Here is a 23,253-nt window from a genome sequence, read left to right on the forward strand (position 1 = left end):
CTTTCTCTGCTTTTCCTTCCTTTTTTAGGATCATGTCGAAGGCCGGCGCTGTGAAGTTTGTCATCACGGTTACCATACATTGGAGCAGCGAAACTCCCTGGGCTGTCTGCCGTGTGCATGTGACATCCATGGCACCGTGCCGGAGGGTGTATGTGATATGTGGACCGGACAATGCCCGTGCCGAGAAGGGGTGGAGGGAGCAAGGTGTACCAACTGTGCCCACAACTACTACAACAGAAGTGTACACCTCCAATGTAAGAGAAGGATAGAAACTATAACAGATGTCATACTCTTTATAGTTTGACACTTATAATCAAATAAGATACACCGTAGCTACTGTATTTGAAATGAAATGCATGTTTTAACGTCATGGAAAAGTCCAAATCTATTCTTCGTTAATTTTGTTTCCTATCAGACGTGTTGTCCCAGGGCTGTGTACCATGTGTCTGTGACCTCAGAGGGATAGTGTCGGGGTCAGTCTGTGACAGCACCACAGGGCAGTGTGTTTGTGTCCCAACACGCTATGGAAAGGACTGCAGTAGCTGCCGACCTGGTGAGTGTTTATACAATAAAGTGGATACATTTCCCAACCCAAAAAAAATTAGGGAAAAGGTGAAGAACAGTGGTTGCTACCTCCAAACTTTTAGTGTGTGTTTCTTTGTGTGCTGCTGCTGGTTTGTGTGTGTGTTGGCATGTGCCCTCTGCCAGATCTCCACTCTGTGATTTTCCTGTTTGCGCCAGGTCTTAACAACAGCACCATAGAGGGGGGAAATTGCTTCTTCTCACTTTGATTGTTGTGTGTGCATTACCTCATAAGTGTGTGTGTGTGTGTGTGTGTGTGTGTGTGTGTGTGTGTGTGTGTGTGTGTGTGTGTGTGTGTGTGTGTGTGTGTGTGTGTGTGTGTGTGTGTGTGTGTGTGTGTGTGTGTGTGTGTGTGTGTGTGTGTGTGTGTGTGTGTGTGAAACAGATGTTGTATTGTGTCTGTAATGGAGACGGCCCAACAGCATAGTCAGGTTTACTGTAACACATGTTGTGATGGATGTGTTGATGGACAGATGTTAAAAAGAGCATCAGAGGACACAAAATAATCGTAATGTTCTCTCAAATAGCCCCAAAAATGTACATAGATGAACAACTTTGCTAAAATGATTGATCCCGTTAAATACTTCATCCTCCTACTGCCTCCCTCCCCACACTTACCCAAACTGTCAGTGTAGGATGATTTAATAGAATTTAATTATCTATTTAGCGTTGAGAAAAATAAACTGAATTGATTTAAACTTTAGAACCTGGATTGCCTAATGTAACCTCACACACAGCTATTGGCTTTGTGTTACATTTTATTACAAATAAATGTTAACAAAACCCCCTAATGCATATTAAGAGGGACATCAATTTATTTATTTTGAATTGTACCAGGCTGCTTGAGAAAATACTAACAAATTAGACAATATTAATATATGCATTTTATAGGATGTTTGTTTATCATTTCTAAACTGCAAATGTTATACTTTAAGCTCTATACATAAAATTGGGTTTATTTTCACTGGAGAATAGTATACCAAATATATAGAAAACCCTAATTGTTAAACATAAAGTGAATAATTGTGGATGTAGCCTACGACACAACTTGTAAATGGGAATTTGATATTAAAGATGTGTGGAAACGATTAAGGTGTTAGGAAAGAAAGAAAGGAAGGAGCTAGGCAACAAATATGTGATTGTTGGTAGGATTAGGAAATGGCAGAATAATCAAATTCAAAATGTTTCTGTATTTTAATCTGGTGTCTTTTTTTTTTGCTCCAGGCTTTTACCTCTCTCCAGATCAGAGTGTGTGTGCGGAGTGTGACTGCCATCCTATGGGAGCAGCGCAGCGTGGTTGTGGGAGCCAGACAGGACAGTGTGTGTGTGTCCATCCTTCAGTGGGAGGGCGGCGCTGTGACCAGTGTCGTGAGATGTTCTTTGGATTCAACCCTGGCCTGGGAAGGTAACTCACACCATGGCAATCACACACGGATGAATACCATATATGCAGGTTGCACAGACTGTAAATCAATTGCACCACCCTCGCATACACAAACACACGCCCGGCTCCACCTTTGAGCACACACAGCAGCGGGTGCAGACTCTGTAAGGACAGTTTACAGATTAGTTGGCAGACATATGACTTACATGAGTTAAGAGCTGCTTTGACCTTTACCGCTCATGTCTCTACCTGCAGGCTATTTCACACACGGCGCCACACACACAACTTAAAACACACATACACAAATGTAACTGTTACACCCTGGCAGTACTGGTGCGCACACAGACATACATTCCTCTCAACAGGCTGGCAAAGACAGATAATCCACAAACTGTTTGACTACTGGTCCACTGTGCAAGTGTGTGTTTCTTTTCCGTGTGTGTGAGCTGACCTTGCCTGATAGCTGTATTCCCCTGTGTTCAGGCTGTGGCTGAGGTCCCCTCACAGCTGAGAGGGGTGGATTGATGGAGGGAGGGAGAAAAAACAACTTTGATAAAGAGTTTACTTTTAACAAAGAGATATGGGAGGGAAAGAGCGGAATAAATAAAACATGGATTGGGGATGTCCTTAGGCCCACACCATTACTGGCAACAAAATATCCTTGCTACATTGAGAATTTCTTGAGTGTTTTTCTCCTGGTTTGAAACACAAATTAAAGTTAAACAATCTCAACGTTTCAAAGCCAAACACAGAGCCTGACACTTTTGTCATCTTCACACTTAGCAAGAAGAAGGCTTTACTGCTCCATCTCTTCCTTCCTGTTTTGATGCCTTAAGATATGGAAGGACCAGTCGCGATGGCAAATGCAGACGAGAGGTTGAAATTAGCTGTATTTAATTACAGTTAACTATATAATTCAAGGGCACCCCATTATTTATACTAATTAGCAAACTGAACAACCCCCCAACCCTAACTCTGATAGCCCAGTAGCATCACAGCCCACAGTCCACGTGTTTTGCCATTTTTAAGCAGCTGTCTTGGTGTGATCAAAGCCTTACTGTCTTTTATTATTTTATTGTGCTGGAAAAATTACAAATAAAGTGGTAGGTTATTAGTGCTGAATGCTTCACTTGTGCCCATGGTCGCTCCATAATAAGGATTTCTTCATCTAAATATCATCAAGTAATTCATCCTTCCTCTTCAATCAATAGGCTTTGCTCAAATGAATTAACAAACACAAACACACACACACACACACACACACACACACACACGTGTGTGAGCAGTTGGCTGGTTGTAGCACTGTGTCTCTGTGTCTCCATGGACAACCGGGTCATAAAATGCTGACCGCTGTTAACTTCATCACGGGGAAATATGATGGTAATTCTGTCTGCAGGGATTAGATATTGGCACATACACACATTCACTTACACACATCATTTTATTACGAGGGATTACATATGTAATAATCCAATACTACTACATGTACATGCATTGTAAGTTGTTTTAACCACAATATCTTTGACAGTAACTTAATAAATAAATAATTAAGTTATAAATAAACAAAATATAATTGTGGCTACACACAGTTCCTGCATGTCACTGTTAAAGGCTTGTTTCTATTCAGATGCTTTATCTCACTAAATACACACAAATTAGCTTCTCTCCCGTTCATACACATAGAGTACTTGGAGGCTGATGAAAAAGGAGAGAATGGGTGTGATGTTGGTGTTTTCTTTCTCCTTGGGAATGGAGTGAAGGTCGAGTCAATATGGCATATGTGTGTGTTTGTAACCGTGTGTTTTTGAGCATGTGTCTGTGTGTGCATTTGAGCACTAGTTGACAGGACAAATTTGCAGCTCGTTAAGAGGCTGTGGCTTTTCACACAGCAATAAAGAAGGTGTGTGTGTGTGTGTGTGTGTGTGTGTGTGTGTGTGTGTGTGTGTGTGTGTGTGTGCTAAAGAAAAACACTCTGTGTGTGTGTGACTGTGTCAGTAACAGGGTGTACTTTATACTGTATAGAGCTACTCTGTATGTGAGTGGGAGCCAAACATCTTCCAACAAGTACATATGACTGTGTGTGTGTGTGTGTGTGTGTGTGTGTGTGTGTGTGTGTGTGTGTGTGTGTGTGTGTGTGTGTGTGTGTGTGTGTGTGTGTGTGTGTGTGTGTGTGTGTGTGTGTGTGTGTGTGTGTGTGTGTGTGTGTGTGTGTGTGTGTGTGTGTGTTTGCATGTGCATGCATGACTGTGTGTAAAGGTGTGAGGTGGCTGGCCGGATAATCACCCGCTGCCCTGCCCCAGTGAGGGTAACACTATACCGGTGACACACACACACACACCCACACACACATGCACACATGCACCCACACACCCACACACACACCCACACACACACACACACACACACACACACACACACACACACACACACACACACACACATTCAGACACATACAGATTTTATCATCTCTGAGGGGAAATGCATTTTCTGTGAAGTTAGTTTCACAGCTATGGGATGATTGTGGATGGGATAGGCGATAGTGAGGGGTCTTCCTCACAGTGCTAAGGTGAAAACCCAACACCTTCCAGACACACATACCCAGTCACCAGTTAGCTTTGAACATTTGCACATTAATGCAAACACATTTCAAAAGTGCATTTTCTTTCTCTTTTTCTCTACACTTCTGCATTATATGTACATAAATGTAGCTCTGGTAGATTTTGTTAAGTGTGCTGATGTTGTTTTTTTCCAGTTAGACGTGGAAGTTGAAGAACTGAAATGTGTCCTGAAAATGTTTTCTTTTGTTCCTCTGCTCGACCAGATGCGAGCCTTGTGCATGCGATCAGGCGGGCAGTGTCAATGGTTCATGTCATCCAGACTCTGGGATGTGTGGTTGTAAGCTGCTGGTAACTGGAGACAAGTGTAATAAATGTCAACCCGGAGCGAGTCATTTCGACCCTGACAACCACTTCGGCTGCAGTAAAGGTCTGTTTAACACACACATACTGTATACACAAAAGCAGAAATCCACCCAAACTGACTTGAAGGCTAGCTGTATCAAGCGCTAAGCTAAATGACTCAAATTAAGTGTACTTTTGAATCAGATGTAAAATCATGTTACTAATCCTATGTAATTAGATTTTTGGGAACTTATTGCTGACACTATAATCACATTCACAACATAGAACATTATTTTTCTTGTTACACTCACATTGTTTTTGTGTGTCCTTGCCTCTCACTGTTTCTTTCTTTCACTCTTTTGTCTGTGCAGAACCTTTACAGCAGCCGGCACCAGTGGGTTTCGCTCTCAGTTATTCTTCCATCCGTCTCTCTTGGCACCCACCTGACTCCCCAAACTCCAACAGACTCAACTACACACTCATCAGGGGTGGACAGTCTGTGCATAGCATCCAGAGTCACTATCCTTTCAGTGAGTGTTTTTTCTGATGGTCTGTTTAACAGCTACCTTATCCTTGTACCTTTTTATATATTTTTGTATTTGCTTTACGTATTTGCATTATTTGTCTTGTGAAATACTACTGTACATCTGTTTTGAAAAGAGCTTTAGAAATACATTTATTATTATAATTACCACTAAATGTTTTAAAAATATTTAAACCTTTTACAATTTGAAATTCACATGAAGCAATCATTGTTTTATAAATTAATTCCCCACTTTGCCCTACTTTTTCCTGCCCCCTTTTGTTTCAGGCCCTGAATCATTTGAAGACACTGGTTTGTTTCCTTTCAACAACTATTCTTACTGGGTAATAACAGCTAATGTGGTCGGTGCCGCAATAAGTGCAGCGACATCATACCAAACTTTAGGTGCACCCCCCGAAGCAGAACAGCTCCATTTAAACCTTGTGGGACGAGCCGGTCCCACCACCGCTAGCTTTAACTGGAGCACACCAAGGAATGATACAGGCCCAGTGGAGATGTAAGTAACTTGATGATCTTCAAAGATGAGAATGATTTTTCAGTTGCATAGTCTATAGTGACTAGTCTATGTTTTGCTTCTGATTGAAACTGACTTTCTGAAAACATTGTAATCATCAATGTAATTTATCATTCTTATAGCATACTAGTACAGCCAGAGGGTACATGAACTGAGTTATGACTGAACTTGGAGAAAACTATGATAAGTGACCTATTGAAGTCCCTTTTGGATATGCACTTTGTGACATAATATTAATAATTGATAATCATTTAAAGAGTGATAGTTAAATGACGGTCAGCGAAATGAAATTGAGGAGAAAGCTTTAGTTTGATTGAATTTGTTGGGGCATTTTGGCTTGTAATATATTGTTAAAAGCCAGACAGGAAAAATGGACAGAGGGGCAGAGGCTGCTTCATACTATTTGAAACAGGGATGTTGTTGTTTACATTGTTCTATTCATTTTGAGCCTATAGGCCCCTGTAACATCCCAGCACTATATTCTAACTGAAACACAAAATGGATTGATGTGGAGAGATGGAAATATGAGTGAAACAAATGTTTGTCTTCCACAGGTTTGTGTTATCCTCCAGGGAGTTTGGTGGAGCAGAGCCTGTCATTCACTACACTGGCTTATCAACAGAGGCTGTGGCAAGCGGCCTAAATCCTTTCACCCAATACACAGTTACACTGGAGGTACGTGGGGCAAACATCTGCTACTCCTAAAAGTCTTTGTATCTCACTGCAAAATATAGGCAGGTATGCCTGGGCCACAACCAATGCACATGTTCAGGAAGTGCAGCCTACAAAATGAAAATGACCACATGCTAACCTTGTTTGCAGGCATGCTCTTCTGGGGGGTGCACATCTACCCCACAACTGTCTGTTCTGACGGCCTCGGCCCCCCCACAAAACCAACCACCACCCAGAGTCACTGCTACAGGACCTCATACACTAAATGCTTCCTGGGACCCTCCCAGTCAGCCAAATGGTAGGACCCTACATTTCCTAAAGATGTAGATCTAGAGAAAAACATGCACAAACAGAAACTGTCAAAAATCACACATGGATACATATTCACTAGAAATATGTTAGAATTACAAACAAATATATACGTTAATGTCCATGCATAAATGTATAATAGAAGTAGGGTAATCACAGACACAACACACATTTTTAACTTACATAAAACACTTTCCTTCCAGCAAGGCTTTTGGGCGTGTGTCAATCACATGAGAAGGAGGGTCAGTATTTTCTCAAGCAGCCTGGTACAATTCAAAATAAATAAATTGATGTCCCTCTTAATATGCATTAGGGGGTTTCGTTAACATGTATTTGTAATAAAATGTAACACAAAGCCAATAGCTGTGTGTGAGGTTACATTAGGCAATCCCGGTTCTAAAGTTTAAATCAATTCAGTTTATTTTTCTCAACGCTAAATAGATAATTAAATTCTATTAAATCATCCTACACTGACAGTTTGGGTAAGTGTGGGGAGGGAGGAAGTAGGAGGATGAAGTATTTAACGGGATCAATCATTTTAGCAAAGTTGTTCATCTATGTACATTTTTGGGGCTATTTGAGAGAACATTACGATTATTTTGTGTCCTCTGATGCTCTTTTTAACATCTGTCCATCAACACATCCATCACAACATGTGTTACAGTAAACCTGACTATGCTGTTGGGCCGTCTCCATTACAGACACAATACAACATCTGTTACACACACACACACACACACACACACACACACACACACACACACACACACACACACAGAAATACTCACTGAACTGGGACTGACTTTAGTAAATCCAGAGAGCTTTGTAATGGCTCTAAGGCTCAGTGTCATACAAAGCCCTGCAACCTGAGACTTCTCTCTCTGTTTGTCTCTCTTTTTTTCACTCTATGTTAATATTTTTGCCTCAAAGTGTCAGACAAAGCCTCGTTGGATGGGTTTCTGTGTGTCTACTTTCTTTATTTTCCCTGTCATCAGTTCAACACTCAACCGGATTCAACTTAAATGATAGTGCGTTTGTTCCCTGACTTAGCCCTGCTGCTCGTATTAACGAAAACATGGTTTATTATAGCAATCTACAGAACTTAGATATAGTTTCGAATTATGCTTTTGATTTTTGCATATGATAATTTCTAGGACTTTTATTTCTCTACAGGTGTAATCACAAGGTATGAGGTATTTCTACGTGGACCGGTGGAAACACAGAACTTTTCAGGTCCGGCTGATGAGAAGAGAGTATTTGTCAGCGCTGGATGGCTGGATCTGAGCGTTTCTCCAGAGGCACATCTAACCAATACGAGCACAGTCCCCCCCCCTGAAAGCAGCACCACTGTAGACGATCTGGTGGCGTTTTCCACCTATCAGATGAGACTCGTGAGCATCAATATGGCAGGAAGTGTCACATCAGGTTGGACCACAGCACGCACAATGGAGGGAGGTTAGTATAGATCATGATTATGGTTAAACTGAGCTTACATAGACTTTTGGTTATTCACTCATGGGCTCTATTTAAGGGCCAAGCTAAATCAATTTAAACTATGTAGATTGATATTTTTAATTTGTCCTTTACCATCAAGGATTAAACATCAGTCAAAGTCAGATCACGTCATAGTCATCACTAAGGGGGCCTGTACCTAACAAATATATTTTTTGCTTTGAGCTTTTTAAGTTAAGACTATTTGCCAATTGTCAACAAGCATTGTTTATCATTTTTCTGTTACTTGAATTTCTTCCATGGCCATTAGATGATGGCTCCATAAAAATCCTGTACTACATTAGTCATTCCTACTCCCAAGGTCTCTCTTGAAATGTCATGTTTTTACATCACCATCCAAATATTTGGAATCCCCTGTTATGTTGATGTTTACATAAATAAAACAGTATAATAACAACACCAAATGTATTATTGCAAATTGAAAAGAAGGACGATTAAGATATTTCCACTTGTATTTCGTCGATGTCCCCAGAGTGATGCTTGATGGGAGAACAGTTACTTTGATGTTGAAATGGTTGAACCATGGCACAGAGTTTTGCTCAGCAGCAGGTATGCAGGCCAGAGAGTAAACCTGTAAGAAGGTAGCAGGATAATTACATTTGACTGCTTTGCTTAGAATATAGCATTTTCTATAAACTGATTTATCAATTCTGTGGTGTTGACCTTTCATCAAGCAGAAAATACAGCGCCAATAAAGGGCAAACAATATTAAAATGATGAGAGAAATCAGCGCTCTGAGTAATGTGATCAAATGGTGTCTTGGTCAAAATCTGTGCTGATGGATGTAATAAAAGATTAATTATTTTAAATAAAAAAAACAGGGATTTGTCAAAAGGAATGTAGAGAGAGGAGGGAGTGAGGAAATAAAAACTGCTTGTGGGGGAGGGGAAACTCATTAAGGTATTTGAATTTCAAATAGATGATATGGCTCATTAGGACTAAACGATTGCCTCCAACATCACTCCAAGCTATGTGTCTGGATAACAAGCATATGATAACACCATTTTAAATGTGGAGTGTGTGGTAGTGTTTGTGCACGTACGTGCGCTGCGTTGGGGAGAAAGAATGTGACTGTGGTTGTGTCTGCCATGAATCACATTTCACAGCATATTTCACAGCTAGATGCCATCAACAGAGGAATAAAAGAATCCTTCCCTCTAATCTGTCTTGTAATGGTGGCTATCACAACCGTAGAATTATGAAATACTTAAATCCATTAAATCCACATAATATCCAAGAAGACTCAATTTCCTATTTATGTCTCTGTGTATAAATTAGTATTTTATTTGTATTTAGCTCACTTTAATAGGTTCATTTTAGTTGTAGTAGTAGGTGGTATACAAAGAAAAAATGTATCAGACAGCAAGAAAGAAAGACAATTGTTTAATGGCCTTTTTTAATCTAAGTCTAAGTTTTAGTCTCAGGCACTCATAATCTAAAAGAAAATGCCTCTTCTTTTAGACTCTAAATATAAATGAATTTGAATCATATCAATTGGTCTAGTTGTCCGTTGGGGAATGGGTATACTCATAAATAAATGGGTAGATCACTAATGAGGAAGTGGGTCTAGTCCTCTATTTCTCCTCGTATTCTAATTTAATTCAAGTAAAGATAGCATTTTTGCATTGTCATGTTTGACCATTCAATATTCAAATAGACAGGGACATCATCTCAAATGCTAGCGGCATTTTCCCTATTGAATCATCTTCAGTGAGAGAGTAGTAACAGCTGAAATTATTTGTCATTCACAATATGCAGTGATTATTTGTAAGTGATTGGTTGAGGAGATAAAATGAGATTTACAGTTTATCATTAATAAATGGCTAGATATGTTGTGTTGACTTTTTATACACTTGTTGTTTTCCAGTCCCAGAGTTGATTGCTCCTCCGGAAGTGTCGGCCTTGTCCTCCACCAGCCTGAAAGTGGTTTGGAGCTCTGCTGAAGGTCAAGGGGTCATCGCCCGCGGACAGGTCACTGAATATCGGGTCAACTTACTCACAGAACAGACCAACAATCCCTACGCTCCTCCAGTTATTAGTAAGGTAAGAGGCAGACACACATTTTCCCTTTCACAATATGAGCAGGACAACTATCAGTTTAGAAAGAAGTGCCAAAACCAGTACAACTGATGTTTCATCATGCTTTTCCTGAAAATGTTACTACCTGCGTTAGTAATAAAGTTTTGGAACCATAATATCAATAAATATGTAATTGACCCAAACACTTTTAACTGGCCATACAATTTAATGAAATATGATTCGATTTGTCAGGCACTCTTAAAATCAAATGACTGGTATTTTACAAGATTGTGTTTAATTTTCATGGTTGTCTGATGGTCAGAGTTATTACACAATTAATAGTGCAGCTGTAATGTATGGGTTGTCAGGTCGGTTAACACATCAAAGTGTGTGTACAGAGTTAAGTACTGAGATCAGTGTGTATAAATCCTGTTTCCCACTACTTTTTTTCACTTTTCTCTCCCTTTTGCAGGTCTTACACAGGGTGGGCCCATCGTCACCACCTGTTTATGTAGTGAACGGACTGAAGCCTTACCATGTGTACAACTTTACAGTTACAGTCTGCACAAAGACAGGTTGCATTTCCAGTCTGCCAAGCACAGGACGTACCCTACCAGCAGGTAAACAAGAATAGATGCACACAAACACACATGGATGCAGACAAATGGAAACGAAATAACTAATGGCCTCGCAACAGTAATCAGATTTGTTGAAGATAAGTTTGAAAACAGGGGAAAAAAGATGCTGATTGTTTGTGCAGATAGATAATTGCAGCTTAGTAACACACCTTGTGTAGTATTGAATTATTTGTGATCTTATTCTTTTTATAAATATTGCAACACAAGCCTCTGACATATGTACACACGTATCCAAAAGCACACAGTCAGTCATTGGGTACTTGAGTGGAGACAGCAATGGTCATGTTAACCAGAGGGGATATTCATGGCACGCAGCAGTAAAAACAATTTACTGTTAATTACAAGGAGAAAAATGTGGCGTAGCACACACATCCTGCTGGCCATGAATCAAAACACACACAGAGTTACAGAAACACACATACAGTCTCTCTCTTTGAGATTTATAACCATTATGGAATGGTAATGAATTGGCTGTGTTTAATAACTCAGGCAAAAATCTATGAGACTGAGATGAGTACTAATTGATCAGTGCAGGATGACACACACACACACACACACACACACACACACACACACACACACACACACACACACACACACACACACACACACACACACACACACACACAGTTACAGCATTTTTATTCAATGTCTTTAACCGTCAGTTTCTCTCTGACAGTCTGTTGCTCTGTCACACGCTTCCTCTTAATCTATGCTTCACTTCCATTTCTACCTGGTGCTTTCACTTTAACACAAAACAGCACATTGCAACATGAATCACTCTGAAATATACATATTACACACACACACACACACACACACACACACACACACACACACACACACACACACACACACACACACACACACACACACACACCTGACTCCCAACACTCGTTTCCATCTGTTCACTCATGGTCTCTACTCTTGCTGCTCATTTTATGTCCTTTTCTGTTTTGTTTTGTGTATCCCTTTTGGTAAATAGACAATGGATGCGCTGAGTGGTTTTGAAAAAAAAACTAAACCTTTCATCTATAAATACTTGCTCAGGGATTTGAGCTTTTGAACGTCGTCTTAACAGCTACATCTGTTGACATAGCGAATATTTTCATTTCTAACAATTCTGAAAAAGTCCTTCCTTTTGTTTATTGTTATGAATGATACTTCATATTGTAATCTGTGGACTTTTTAAATGTATTTTTAATGGCTACATCTGTTGACACAGCGACAATGTTTATTTCAAGTGATTCCAAAGACTTCTCATGACTGTAATACAGTACAATACAATATGGCTTATTGTACCCAGTTGACTTCTTGAATGTATTTTTAACAGCCACATCTGTTCCCACCATTTTGTTTCATCCAACACCAAAGATGTCCCTCGTTTCAACTATAAGAAATGATAAGGGCATATGCTGTTTGGCAAATATTGTTTTATTATCTCTAAACAATTTGCATAGCATGCGCTTCTCCTTTGGGTGTTGAGCTTCTGTCGCAGCTCCACATCTTATATCACTTTTTGTCAGAAAATATTTAATGATATACTTTATGGGTTCATTCTGACAGAGCTGTGGCTGCAGGTTTTATGTACTTATGTGCGTTCTTACATCTGTTTGTTCCTCCATCAGTGTGTCAAACTATAGCATCATTTATAAATACAATATTTGATTTGATTTAAGTTTTTGGGCAAATTACATCCCTAACTTGTTTTATGTTTTGCAAACTTTTACAAAAGAACTACATACAAACTGAACACTTCTGCATGATTTATATAAAATGTTAAACTTGGTCTTAAAATGAACTTGTGATATCTCCTGAATGAAACAGGAAATGATCCTCACATTAAGTGCTACTCCTGGCAGGGTGTACTTGAGCGTGGTACTGATGCACTGATAAATCTACCCCACATAAGGCTGGGCCATTAGATCCAGCTACCATCTGCTGTAAGTGAGCAGACAGCATCTGCGAAACCACTGGAGTTACACCAAAGCACATGACTGAGCATTAGCGTGCACACAGAGACAGACGTAACGACACAAGGAAAGCGCTCCCGCTCCATGTGTGTGGACATATTTGCAATTGTTTCAATGTGTGTGTCTTTCCACAAAGTTATCGATCAAGACGTAAAGTGAGTGGCTAATCAGGGGCTGATGGTGATGTTTTATGTATCCTACATCCATAAAGACTTGTTCTACAAGACATACACACAGAGAGACATACACACATACACACACCCACTGTAACACCACTCAACAGAACATGAACTTTATTGATTTACGCATAATTGGCCTGAGGCCCTTCTTGAGGGGAGAAATATGCATGGCAAGGGATCGCGATGTCAATAAGTGGTGTGCTTGTGTGCGTGGTGTAACTGTACGCTAAGAGCCTGTTAAGACATGTCAGTCGCTGTAAAAACAGAAAACACACACACATGCACAATTGCTCCTGGGAGCTGGCCCATGATTTAGCTGCTTCATTACCATGTCGGCAGCTAAAATTAACCTTTCTGGTGGACTGTTAACCTTCCGTGTGGCTGTACATGTGTGCGTTTGAGCACACGCATGATAAGGCGAGTGGCTTTCGTCAACTGAATGTGTCATAGTGTTAAGTACATTTCAGTGAATTAACAAGCAGATGCAATAAATGAAAACATGACACCCTAAGAATAGGGGACAGCACATTAGAATCTCATCGATCAACAAGGAAAGCTGTCTGGTATGACACAATGCACATGGACAAACATGCACACACGTCCTTTGAATTCTGTTTAAATATGGTGATAAAAGGCTGATTGTTGAAGACGCTATTTCTCCAAATTATCGTAAGTATCCCCAATAATGTAACTTTGTTGATCTCAACCTAAAAGATACTTTGAAATACAAGAAAATGTAGTTTTTTAATTTTTGCCACTTTAGCTAAAATCTGTGTGTAAAAGGGTTCTTTACAACGGCCCAAAAGTGGTGACAATTACTCCACTAGGGTGAATGAGCTATGATACCTTCAGTAACAAAGCAGTATCACAGTCCGACATCTCCCAGGGTCATTCCAGTTCACTGAGGTCAGCCCAGCTGGATCAAAACTTAAAACCAGCATAGCATTCTCATTTTGCTAGTGGGTTTCAATCGGAAGCCCATAAATGACTTGTGTATGCCCTATATACATAAAATACTAGGTTCAGATGAAGATCGGCTACAGAAAGACATTCAATGCCATGAAATGCTTCATCTCAATATGTTTATGGTAAGCACAAAACACCAAGGCAAATTCCTTTTAAGTGAATAACCTACTGACCACCTTGTTCTGATTCTGATCACAGAATTACACCACTTTACCAAAATGTGCGTGTGAATGCATGTGTGTGCGTGTGGCACGGTCAATGTTCTAAATGTCACCATAGCTCAATTTCAATAGACTGGTAAGCTATCGATTGGCAGTAATTTATGGTTTGATGTGCCAAGATGAGCCGCCTAAGACAAGCTGTCCACTTCCCTTTTAAGAGCTCTATTAGAACTCGCACTAAGATGGTCCGCATGTGTGTCACTGAGAGCTAATTTACTCCTACCACAGACCATTTAGACCATTACTAATACACACTCACACAGAAGCACAACGGTGGAATGACACTTAATGCACACACATCTTTCCCATCTCTACACCAGTCCATCACCTGCTATGTTTCTCTCTCCCTTCATTTATATATCTCCTCTCTCCATATCAGCCAGTCTCCGGTTGATTTATTTATGATACGTATGTTGAAGCTGCGGCTCAAGTAGCACCCAGTATGTTTCAAAGGGACATTTAATTTAACATCTAAAGTGAAAGAAGGAAATTAAATTGACCCTACGGTAAATGAAAATTGGACTGTGCAGTCTAGACATGCAGTAGGTGCAAGATAAATGAGCTAAAGACCCATTTTGCTAATGAAAGAAAAATAATATCAAGATCAAACTATCATTTTTATCAATTATCAAATCCACAACATGAAAAGCCCTTTGAGTTAGGAGTGGTGGATTGTGTTTCTATGTGCTCACATTTAAGACAAATGTGAAACAAACAAAACACTTTTGTTTAAGTTATTACTCAAATTTCGTATCTGCCTTTTGTCTCCTCAGCTCCATCAGGACTGTCTCCACCTCTCTTACATCCAGTCAATGATACCACCATTCAGATAGACTGGGACCCCCCAGCCCAGCTCAATGGACCACTCCCACTGTATCAGGTCTGTAAGAGATTTTTCTTGAATACAGTATCAACCACTTGAAATGTGTTATTTGTAAGTATTGTATTTAGCTGCAGTGGAACAAAATTACAAGTTGGTGATTTTCATAGAATTCCAGTAGGTGATTACATAAGAATCTCTACCAATGGCTGAAGCTTTAATTTACTATTAGATAATCCTAATGTAAGGATTCCAGTATTGTTGCTTTATGTTAATATTATTATATTATTATTTTCAGGTGGAGAGGATAGACGTCTCTCTCTCTGATCCATGGGGTCCTGTTGTCAGAGGAACCAGATTCTCAGGAAACAGTTACTACCAGTTTCCCAGTGACACCCTTCCTGTCAACACTGACTTCACAGGTAAGAGAGTACATCTGGGTACAAGCAAATGTCTGTGTGAATTAGAAAATGGACGGCCTGTCTTTCTCTGTGCATCGATTTATACTGTATATGTGCACATGCATACATACACATGCCTGTTTGCTGTTATGTTTCAGTGTTGCTCAGCGATCGTACCCCAGTCTTCTAGTGGTGCTTCTTTAGAATGACTTCCCCAGTCATCTTAAAGGACAATTATCTTTCTGTTTACCAGCATCATTAGAGGGTTGAGCTGCACAGCCAAACATGTTCTGCTTCATCTGAGAACATCACCCAGTCTGACGCTCATAATTAATGACTGCTGATACTAATCAGGGGGATTTGAGCGGGCAAAGCTCTTTGACGCCACTTGAGATTTCTTCACTGTCCTGCAGAAACCTTTTAACACCAGTTTTATCTTTCTTTATCTTCATATTTAAATTTAATCCTCAGATAAATCCTTTCCAATCCATGTTTAAACTTTAAATAAAATGTCAAAAATGAATGTATTTGTGGAAAAACCATATTTCTGAATGAGGTCTCAAATTCCTGACTTTGTGATGATAGAACTTTCATCTGTTATCGTCATGTGACAGTGAGTCAACAAAGCTCTCACATTGGTTTGTCACTTAATCTTGTTTGTATCTAAAGAGCTCAAAGATGTTTGCCACCATCAAAGTCAGGATCATTTTTCTGTTGATTTCACATCTGATTTATTAGGGGTTTTCAACGCTAACAGAATATCAGTCTCTAAATACAGAAGTGGGATATTTTGAGCTTCCCTACACAAAGATAGCTTGTATTTTGTTTTACTGCACCATAGCGGTAAGTAGAACATTCTGTTTTTGTAAAGGGCTTTTGAAGGTCGCACAGAAATTGAGAAATAACAAAATGAAAAAGAAAATGTTGCTTTATGTTGAGATATTTCATTAATTTACCTTTGTTAATGTATGAGTAATTCTATTAACTATTGTCCTAATGAAATGTGGTTATAAGAAAATCCCAGCAGCTTTACTTCCATTCTCCATCTTTGTTATTGGTTGGTTCCTGTTCTTTGCTCTTGTTCTGAACGCTGTGTTTTTATCACAAATCAACAAAATATGATTATTATATTTTATCCATGCCCCTTTAGCACAAAGGTAAATAAACATATCTGAATACTGCCAGTTAATAGATGATTTTGCCCATGAGGGGTGCCTCTCGTCTCCTCCACTCTCCTCCTTCATAAAGGGTAATGGATCAGAGAATCACTTTCAGACCAGATCTATTCTGGACCATGAATGTGTCGGCAGTCCTCAAACCATCGCCCTTTTACAACCATCAATACTAATAGCATCATCTACAGACAATTATTCCCATCGAAGCGCATGGAACAGCGAACAAATCAAAGCCAAATTGGATTATGAATGTAATGCAGTGTAATGCCCCCTCGAGAGTCAATTGATCACAGAGGAGAGACTCGTCAATCGTTGATGTCTTATGGAAACCCAGTAACTCCGACAATGACAACTGGAGAAATTCTATACAAGTCAAATCTTTGGATGGTGTTTTTCGTTTAGTTTAGTCTTGCGAAACCTTTCTTTACTGATGAATTTGTTTGTTTTCCATACTTAATGCGTCAAATGATCATGAGGGGCTTCCTGTAGGGAACAGAAGTTCAGATCAATTCGATCAATATTTTTAAAATATTTCTCCTTCAATATTCTTTCATAATTCTCCCTTAAATATTACGCACCATTCTTGGAATAAAAGTAGTTTGTTGTTCGGAAGGATGTTACTACAGTCTTTAAGATGTGTATTAAGCTTACATTTGGAATCTTATCTTAATCTTATTTAGAATCAAAATTGATAACCATGTAAAATCCCACGATATTTGCCCTTTCACCTGTAATTTATAGCCACTTTACTGAAATGATTTTGGCCAAATAGGATGCTTTCCATATGCAGTTATTGTGATAGAAGTGGATGTTTCCATAATGATTCCATAATAATGTCTGCTCACTTGTGATGAACGATGCTTCTTAATGCTGAATGAATTTAGGGTACTTGGGGTCAATATTTACCACACTGAATCTTACTTTAGATAAAAACAGGATTATAATAATATGCAATCATGCTATGATATGAATACCCTGTAAGTGCTTGTTTCCATAAATGCATGTTGGTCCATTCATCTTATCAGTAGTGCTTCAGTCTCAGAGTGCTACAATGTGACTTCCTGCTCTCCTTGTTCATCTTTGAATTAAGGATGGCGGTTCTAAACAGATTATAAAATCCTCTCTCCTCATTTATAATTCTTCAGTGTTTGAGCCTGAAATGGGCTGGTTGCAAAGAGGATGATGGCCTGCTCATATTTTCACTAATCCAGATGTATTTCTACAACCCACAGTAAATGAAGAGAGATGAAACATCACAAACATAGCTGAGAAAAAAAAGAAAAGGAAATGAATGCAGGAACAAATAGACTTGGATAATTTCCAGACATGTCTAATACAGTACATTGCTGCGGCACCACTGCAGCAGGAAAAAGGGAAATGTTAAATGATACAAATTATTTTTCCTTAATTAATATGATTGATTGCCAGGCGTTGACGTTGAAAGGAGAGGGGGAGAAATGTGTGAAGGGAAAGTTTGCACAGACATCATTAGTTTTTCCCCATTTAAAGATTAATCAGAAGAGGCTGGGCTCTTTAATTCTGTCATTTGTATATTTAATGGGCTGCTGCAGAATCTATGGGTGTAATTAGCTAGCTGCCGCGCTCTCATTAATACGCCAGGCTCTGATTAATGCCAGCGCAGAGCTAACATGACTGGAGTTATTCAGGTTATGTTTTGTAGATGATTGCACACAACCTCCACTGTTTACCGAGACAGAGAGTGGAGAAACAATACCATAACACAAGAAACAATACTTCCTTGTAAATAACACTTAACTTAAAACTATAAATGGATGATTATTGCCACTTGTTAGTTTTGCATATGAAAGTAATTCTCTTTATTTCACACAGAGGGGAACAGTACCTTTATTACGAACAATAAACTGACAATAAAATGATTTTTAATTTACAAAAGACTCAATTCAAACAATATAATTCTCTCACTGAACAGCTCTGTAGTTGATGATGTGAGAACAATTGGTTTTATGTACTTGTAGGTCATAAAATGTTCTTTACAGTACATTGAGTAATATATTGCTCATGAAATAAACTTCCTGTGAAACAACACAGGTTATGTTTCTTGACAAAGCTCTCTGGAAACATCTCCCCTTTATGCTCTTTATGTTCTGATCAGATGAGAAGTAGAGCTGATTTGATATTCTGCATTACATGCTGTAGATCACACACAGCCTAGTGCAGTAAACCAATCACAAATGAATTGAATCATCTAAACATACATTTCAATAATACGTTTCTGCATGTCCAGTAGTGAGGCCTTATGTCCGGGGTGTTGTTTGGTCCGTTGATCTCAACACTTTGGCCATTGAGCAATATACCTTTACATCTCAGCCAAATATTGTTCCCATTTGCATAATAAAAAAAAGTCAGAATGTAATGAGAGTGTTGTACTCTCCAGAGGATGGTCCTATAATCAATGATATTATTGACCAAACCCCCAAGAGAATGAACACTTTTAAAAGCACCATAAGATCCTTTGGGGCAATTTAAGGCTTTTTCTGATGATGATGATGATCTGCCAGTGAAGCTCTACAGTATATCCTTTTTTTAATCTTCTTTACTAGCAAACACACATAAAGTTCAAATAAGTGGTCCGAGTCATTTGTTCGTTCTTGATAAAAACCAAAACATTACACTAGTGTTAGAAACAACTACTTAAGGCGAGACAATAAGGTGGCGTGTTGCTAGAACTAATGATATAGTACATCCGATTAAAATATAATTAAAAGATTTGGTAGTGTTCCACAGTCACGTGTGTTGTACTTGTTAGGAGTGAACGCCAGCTGTGTAAAAGCTGTCCGTTATATTTAGCAGCATTTCTGTTTATATTCGGCGTTGCAGTGCACTCCCAAGTGCTTGCTGGTGTTTTGTCTCTGTGTGTTGCACTGTGCATGTGCTTGTGTGCTTGCATGTACTCTGTATATGTAACAGAGACACCTGTCAGGATGTGTGCTCAGGTTTGTCTGTTGATGGCTCCAAAGTGGTTGTCAGTGTGAAGTAGCACAAGTCCTGTGGGAAAACCTGAAGGAAGTAATGCTGAGCATGAGCAGTGTCACTTAGATGCCGTACATTTGGACCAAACACCACGGCCAAGCATGTGTTGACAGTATGTCCCTCCTCATCGCACAACTCACAAAATCAGGCTCTGCATTATATGCAAACCCCAACCGTTGATTAATGCGACCATGCATGCATCTCTAGACTTGGAATTATAAGAAATAAGAATGATATGTTTGATTATTTGTAAAGCAAATATCAATACAGGAAGTGCTGTTTAATTACATACAATGACAAATAAATAGTCAAATTAAACTTGCATTCTGCCATCACAGATAGGGTCAAAGGAACTCTTTAACAATGTTTTACACCATTACTGCTGTTTGGCAACTGTGAGAGTTGGATTGGATCTCTTGAATAATTATTTATAATCATGGCATGACATGAGGAAACGCTCTGGAGTTCCAGTCTCCATCTTGAGATTTTAAAAAAATGCAGAAAAGTTCAGGATATTGCCCCATAGGGGTGTGGGAAAATATAAATCTGCCCACAATATGTAATGTAACAGTCCATTTACCCTTTTCTATATCTATGCATTATTATAGACTTCTATATACCTAAAGAGTCCTGCATGCACTTTCATATTTGTTTTGTTTTACTGATATAGCTATTTTAATTCCTTTTAATTTAGATTGGACACAAAAAGTAGTGCAATGATGTTTGGCCTTATAGGGAGGGACTGGGATAAATGTGAATGCAGATTTGACTGTTGGCATAAAAATGGTTTATTTTTCTAAAATTAGATTTTTCAAATCGCAAAATATCTCTTTGCTTTAAGTAAGACAATACGGTGAATCAAAACCACTGTGCCATGATGCATATCTTTATATAAGATGTATCAGAATGCATCACAGCTGTTTTCCATTGTAAACCTGTTTATGAACCTCTGTGCTGATGAAGCAGGAATAATAGTTATGCTGTTTCTCTACTGTCAAATACTTTGAGTGTGTGGAGTAGTCCAAGCTGCGTTTTTCCTTGTGTACAGGACTGGGTGTGTGTGTGTGTGTGTGTGTGTGTGTGTGTGTGTGTGTGTGTGTGTGTAAGAATCTGTACCTGCCTATGTTTACGCTCTGTGTGATGTCATCTGCTGTCTGTTTAGCAATGGATAACTGTTTACAACACTGTTAAGACGAAAAATAGTAAAGTAGGATACATGAGAAAGCACAGGAGGTCAAAAGAAAATTGAAGATGCAAGGAGAGAAAACATATTCAGATGAAGATATCGGTGGGGAAAGATGGAATGGAAAGGTCAAGAAAAAAGGAAGGAAGGTTAAAAGCGTAGGGAAGGAAGAAAGGAAGGTATGTGAGATCAGGAGAGTGGGACACAGAGAAGGTTAAAGGGGGATAATGTAATGTCAGGTATCTGTCATGACTTCACTCATCTCTGCGGTGACAAGGTCATGAATGTAAATGACGGATGCCTGCTTGATGCACAGAATGCAAGTTCAACGTAAACAACATCTTGGTCTTGTCTTAGCCACATACTACCACCACAATTATTGCACATGTATTTCTATGTAGACTTGTTTAGAAATCATTAACTGAGGTAAAGCTATTTATTTTGTGCACTTTTGGTAATCCATACATGGTGTACTGCCCAAATGGGACCATTATAAGAAGCCCCTTTTACATTCCTTTTAGATCCAAGGGGCTTTTCAGACGCGCATTCTGCGAGGAAAATGCAATGATTCTTTCCTGTCATTCTGTCACATGTATAGTATGCCCAGTTTATCTTCTAAATCACTTATATCCTGCACTGAAATGGAAATGGCAAACCAGTGATACCTTGTGAGCGACATACTAATATAAGTGATGATGGCAAAACTTAAAGATATTTTTCATTCAGAATACTGTGCTAGCTGTGGGAGCTACATGGATAATCTGTATTCATCTTGAGAGTACCGTGTAACTGTTTGACTTCTCTTTATGTTAAGTGAATTCAATCAACTAATTATTTTTGCAAACACCGGCTTCTGATGAACCCTGGACTGCCTCCATTCAGCTCCTCAGATCTTCCCACACTTCTGTTCTCTTCAGAGACAGACAGAGATGAGGAAACGCAAACGTAAAAATCGCATGCTCTGTGTCGCTATGTGGATCTAGTAGTGGATTAAGATCCAATCTCTGATCCGGAGCAACATGACAAGACGGCACGTTAGAAGAATTCTGTGCGAGTGTGTGTGTTAGAGGGAAAACCACAAAGTTTCCCACATTCCTGAAGCTTTGATTTCACATTATGCTTTAAAACAAAAGAGGCAGGACAGCTGTATGTGATTTATGCAGTAGATTTTACTCCTTTATTTGGACAGATAGCCTGCTCATTATATTCCTTACCATTTTTCAAGATTTCCAATCTTAAATGTGTTGTTTTTCCAGTTGGTGGCTATATTTCTTCATACAAGCTTTATTGAATTTTGGAAGAGCAAAAATATCTGAAAATTGAAAAATGGTGTCATGTTTACCTTCACCTTTAGATCCAGGTAAACATATTTTGAGGAGACAAAAAAGGCTCTAGATAGGATCTCTGACGGAGGGTTCTGCCACATATACTATATTGTTCTTTGGGGTCGCTATCCACAACAGTGGATTTAATAAAATTCAGAAAGACTATATCATCTTTGTGTAGATTAATCTAAAATCTCGATCAGTCATTTCATGCTAAAAGTGACTTGAAAAGTAAAAACCTCTCGTTCATCTTGCCTGGTTTAAGGTTGGACAGTAAACATTGTGTTATGATATCGCAATGGTCCAATTCAACATATTTCATTAAGTAGCGCACTTCAGGTAGAGAAAAGGTTGAAGTGCTGTTTTAAGGCCTTTTTTATTATACTGGATATGTATGATAACGTAACAGTATTGTGTTGAATTAGATCCTTAGAGTAAATTAAATCTTTCTCTTTTCTCTGCTCCGCTTTGTATCAGGTGTTGAGTTGAGTTTCAAGACTCGGTCCCCAGACGGCCTGCTGCTCTGTGCCTTCTCTCCAGGGAAATCAGGAAGAGTTCCTCGCTGTTCAGCTCAAAAATGGACGTCCCTACTTTTTATTTGATCCACAGGTATGTAACATTTATTTTACAACTTGTGAGCTGACATTTTCCAATTCAATATACATAAAAATGTACACCAACCATTGCTTGGTAATTCAACATTATTAATGGCTCGTCCATCAACAACGGAGTTTGTTGATGGACGTGGAGTGTTATCTCCTTGTATTTCAATGGTGCAAATAAGCAGCTGATCATACAAAGCATCAACATCAAGAATTTCTCTTTTTTTTTTAACATTACTTTTAGGAATTTCCAATTGTGGACTGCTTCCACTTATTCACTAAAATCTCCATCCAGCTTGACTTTGCCATATTTGAGAAAAGG

The 23,253-nt window shown here is 39.0% G+C and overlaps 1 protein-coding gene across 1 annotated transcript in view; it reads left to right on the forward strand.

Annotated features, from left to right (window-relative positions):
* ush2a (Usher syndrome 2A (autosomal recessive, mild)) overlaps positions 1-23,253 on the forward strand; it is a 181,106-nt gene that overhangs the window by 45,850 nt on the left and 112,003 nt on the right. Inside the window, 15 exon segments of the mRNA XM_063880598.1 lie at positions 29-239; positions 416-553; positions 1,807-1,987; positions 4,788-4,951; positions 5,238-5,396; positions 5,678-5,906; positions 6,479-6,599; positions 6,747-6,894; positions 8,079-8,360; positions 10,285-10,460; positions 10,909-11,056; positions 15,187-15,293; positions 15,532-15,655; positions 22,807-22,868; positions 22,870-22,938. Of these exon segments, the coding sequence (XP_063736668.1) occupies positions 29-239; positions 416-553; positions 1,807-1,987; positions 4,788-4,951; positions 5,238-5,396; positions 5,678-5,906; positions 6,479-6,599; positions 6,747-6,894; positions 8,079-8,360; positions 10,285-10,460; positions 10,909-11,056; positions 15,187-15,293; positions 15,532-15,655; positions 22,807-22,868; positions 22,870-22,938 (2,319 nt within the window).

Source organism: Eleginops maclovinus, chromosome 4, assembly GCF_036324505.1.
Source record: "Eleginops maclovinus isolate JMC-PN-2008 ecotype Puerto Natales chromosome 4, JC_Emac_rtc_rv5, whole genome shotgun sequence".
NCBI lineage: Eukaryota > Metazoa > Chordata > Actinopteri > Perciformes > Eleginopidae > Eleginops > Eleginops maclovinus.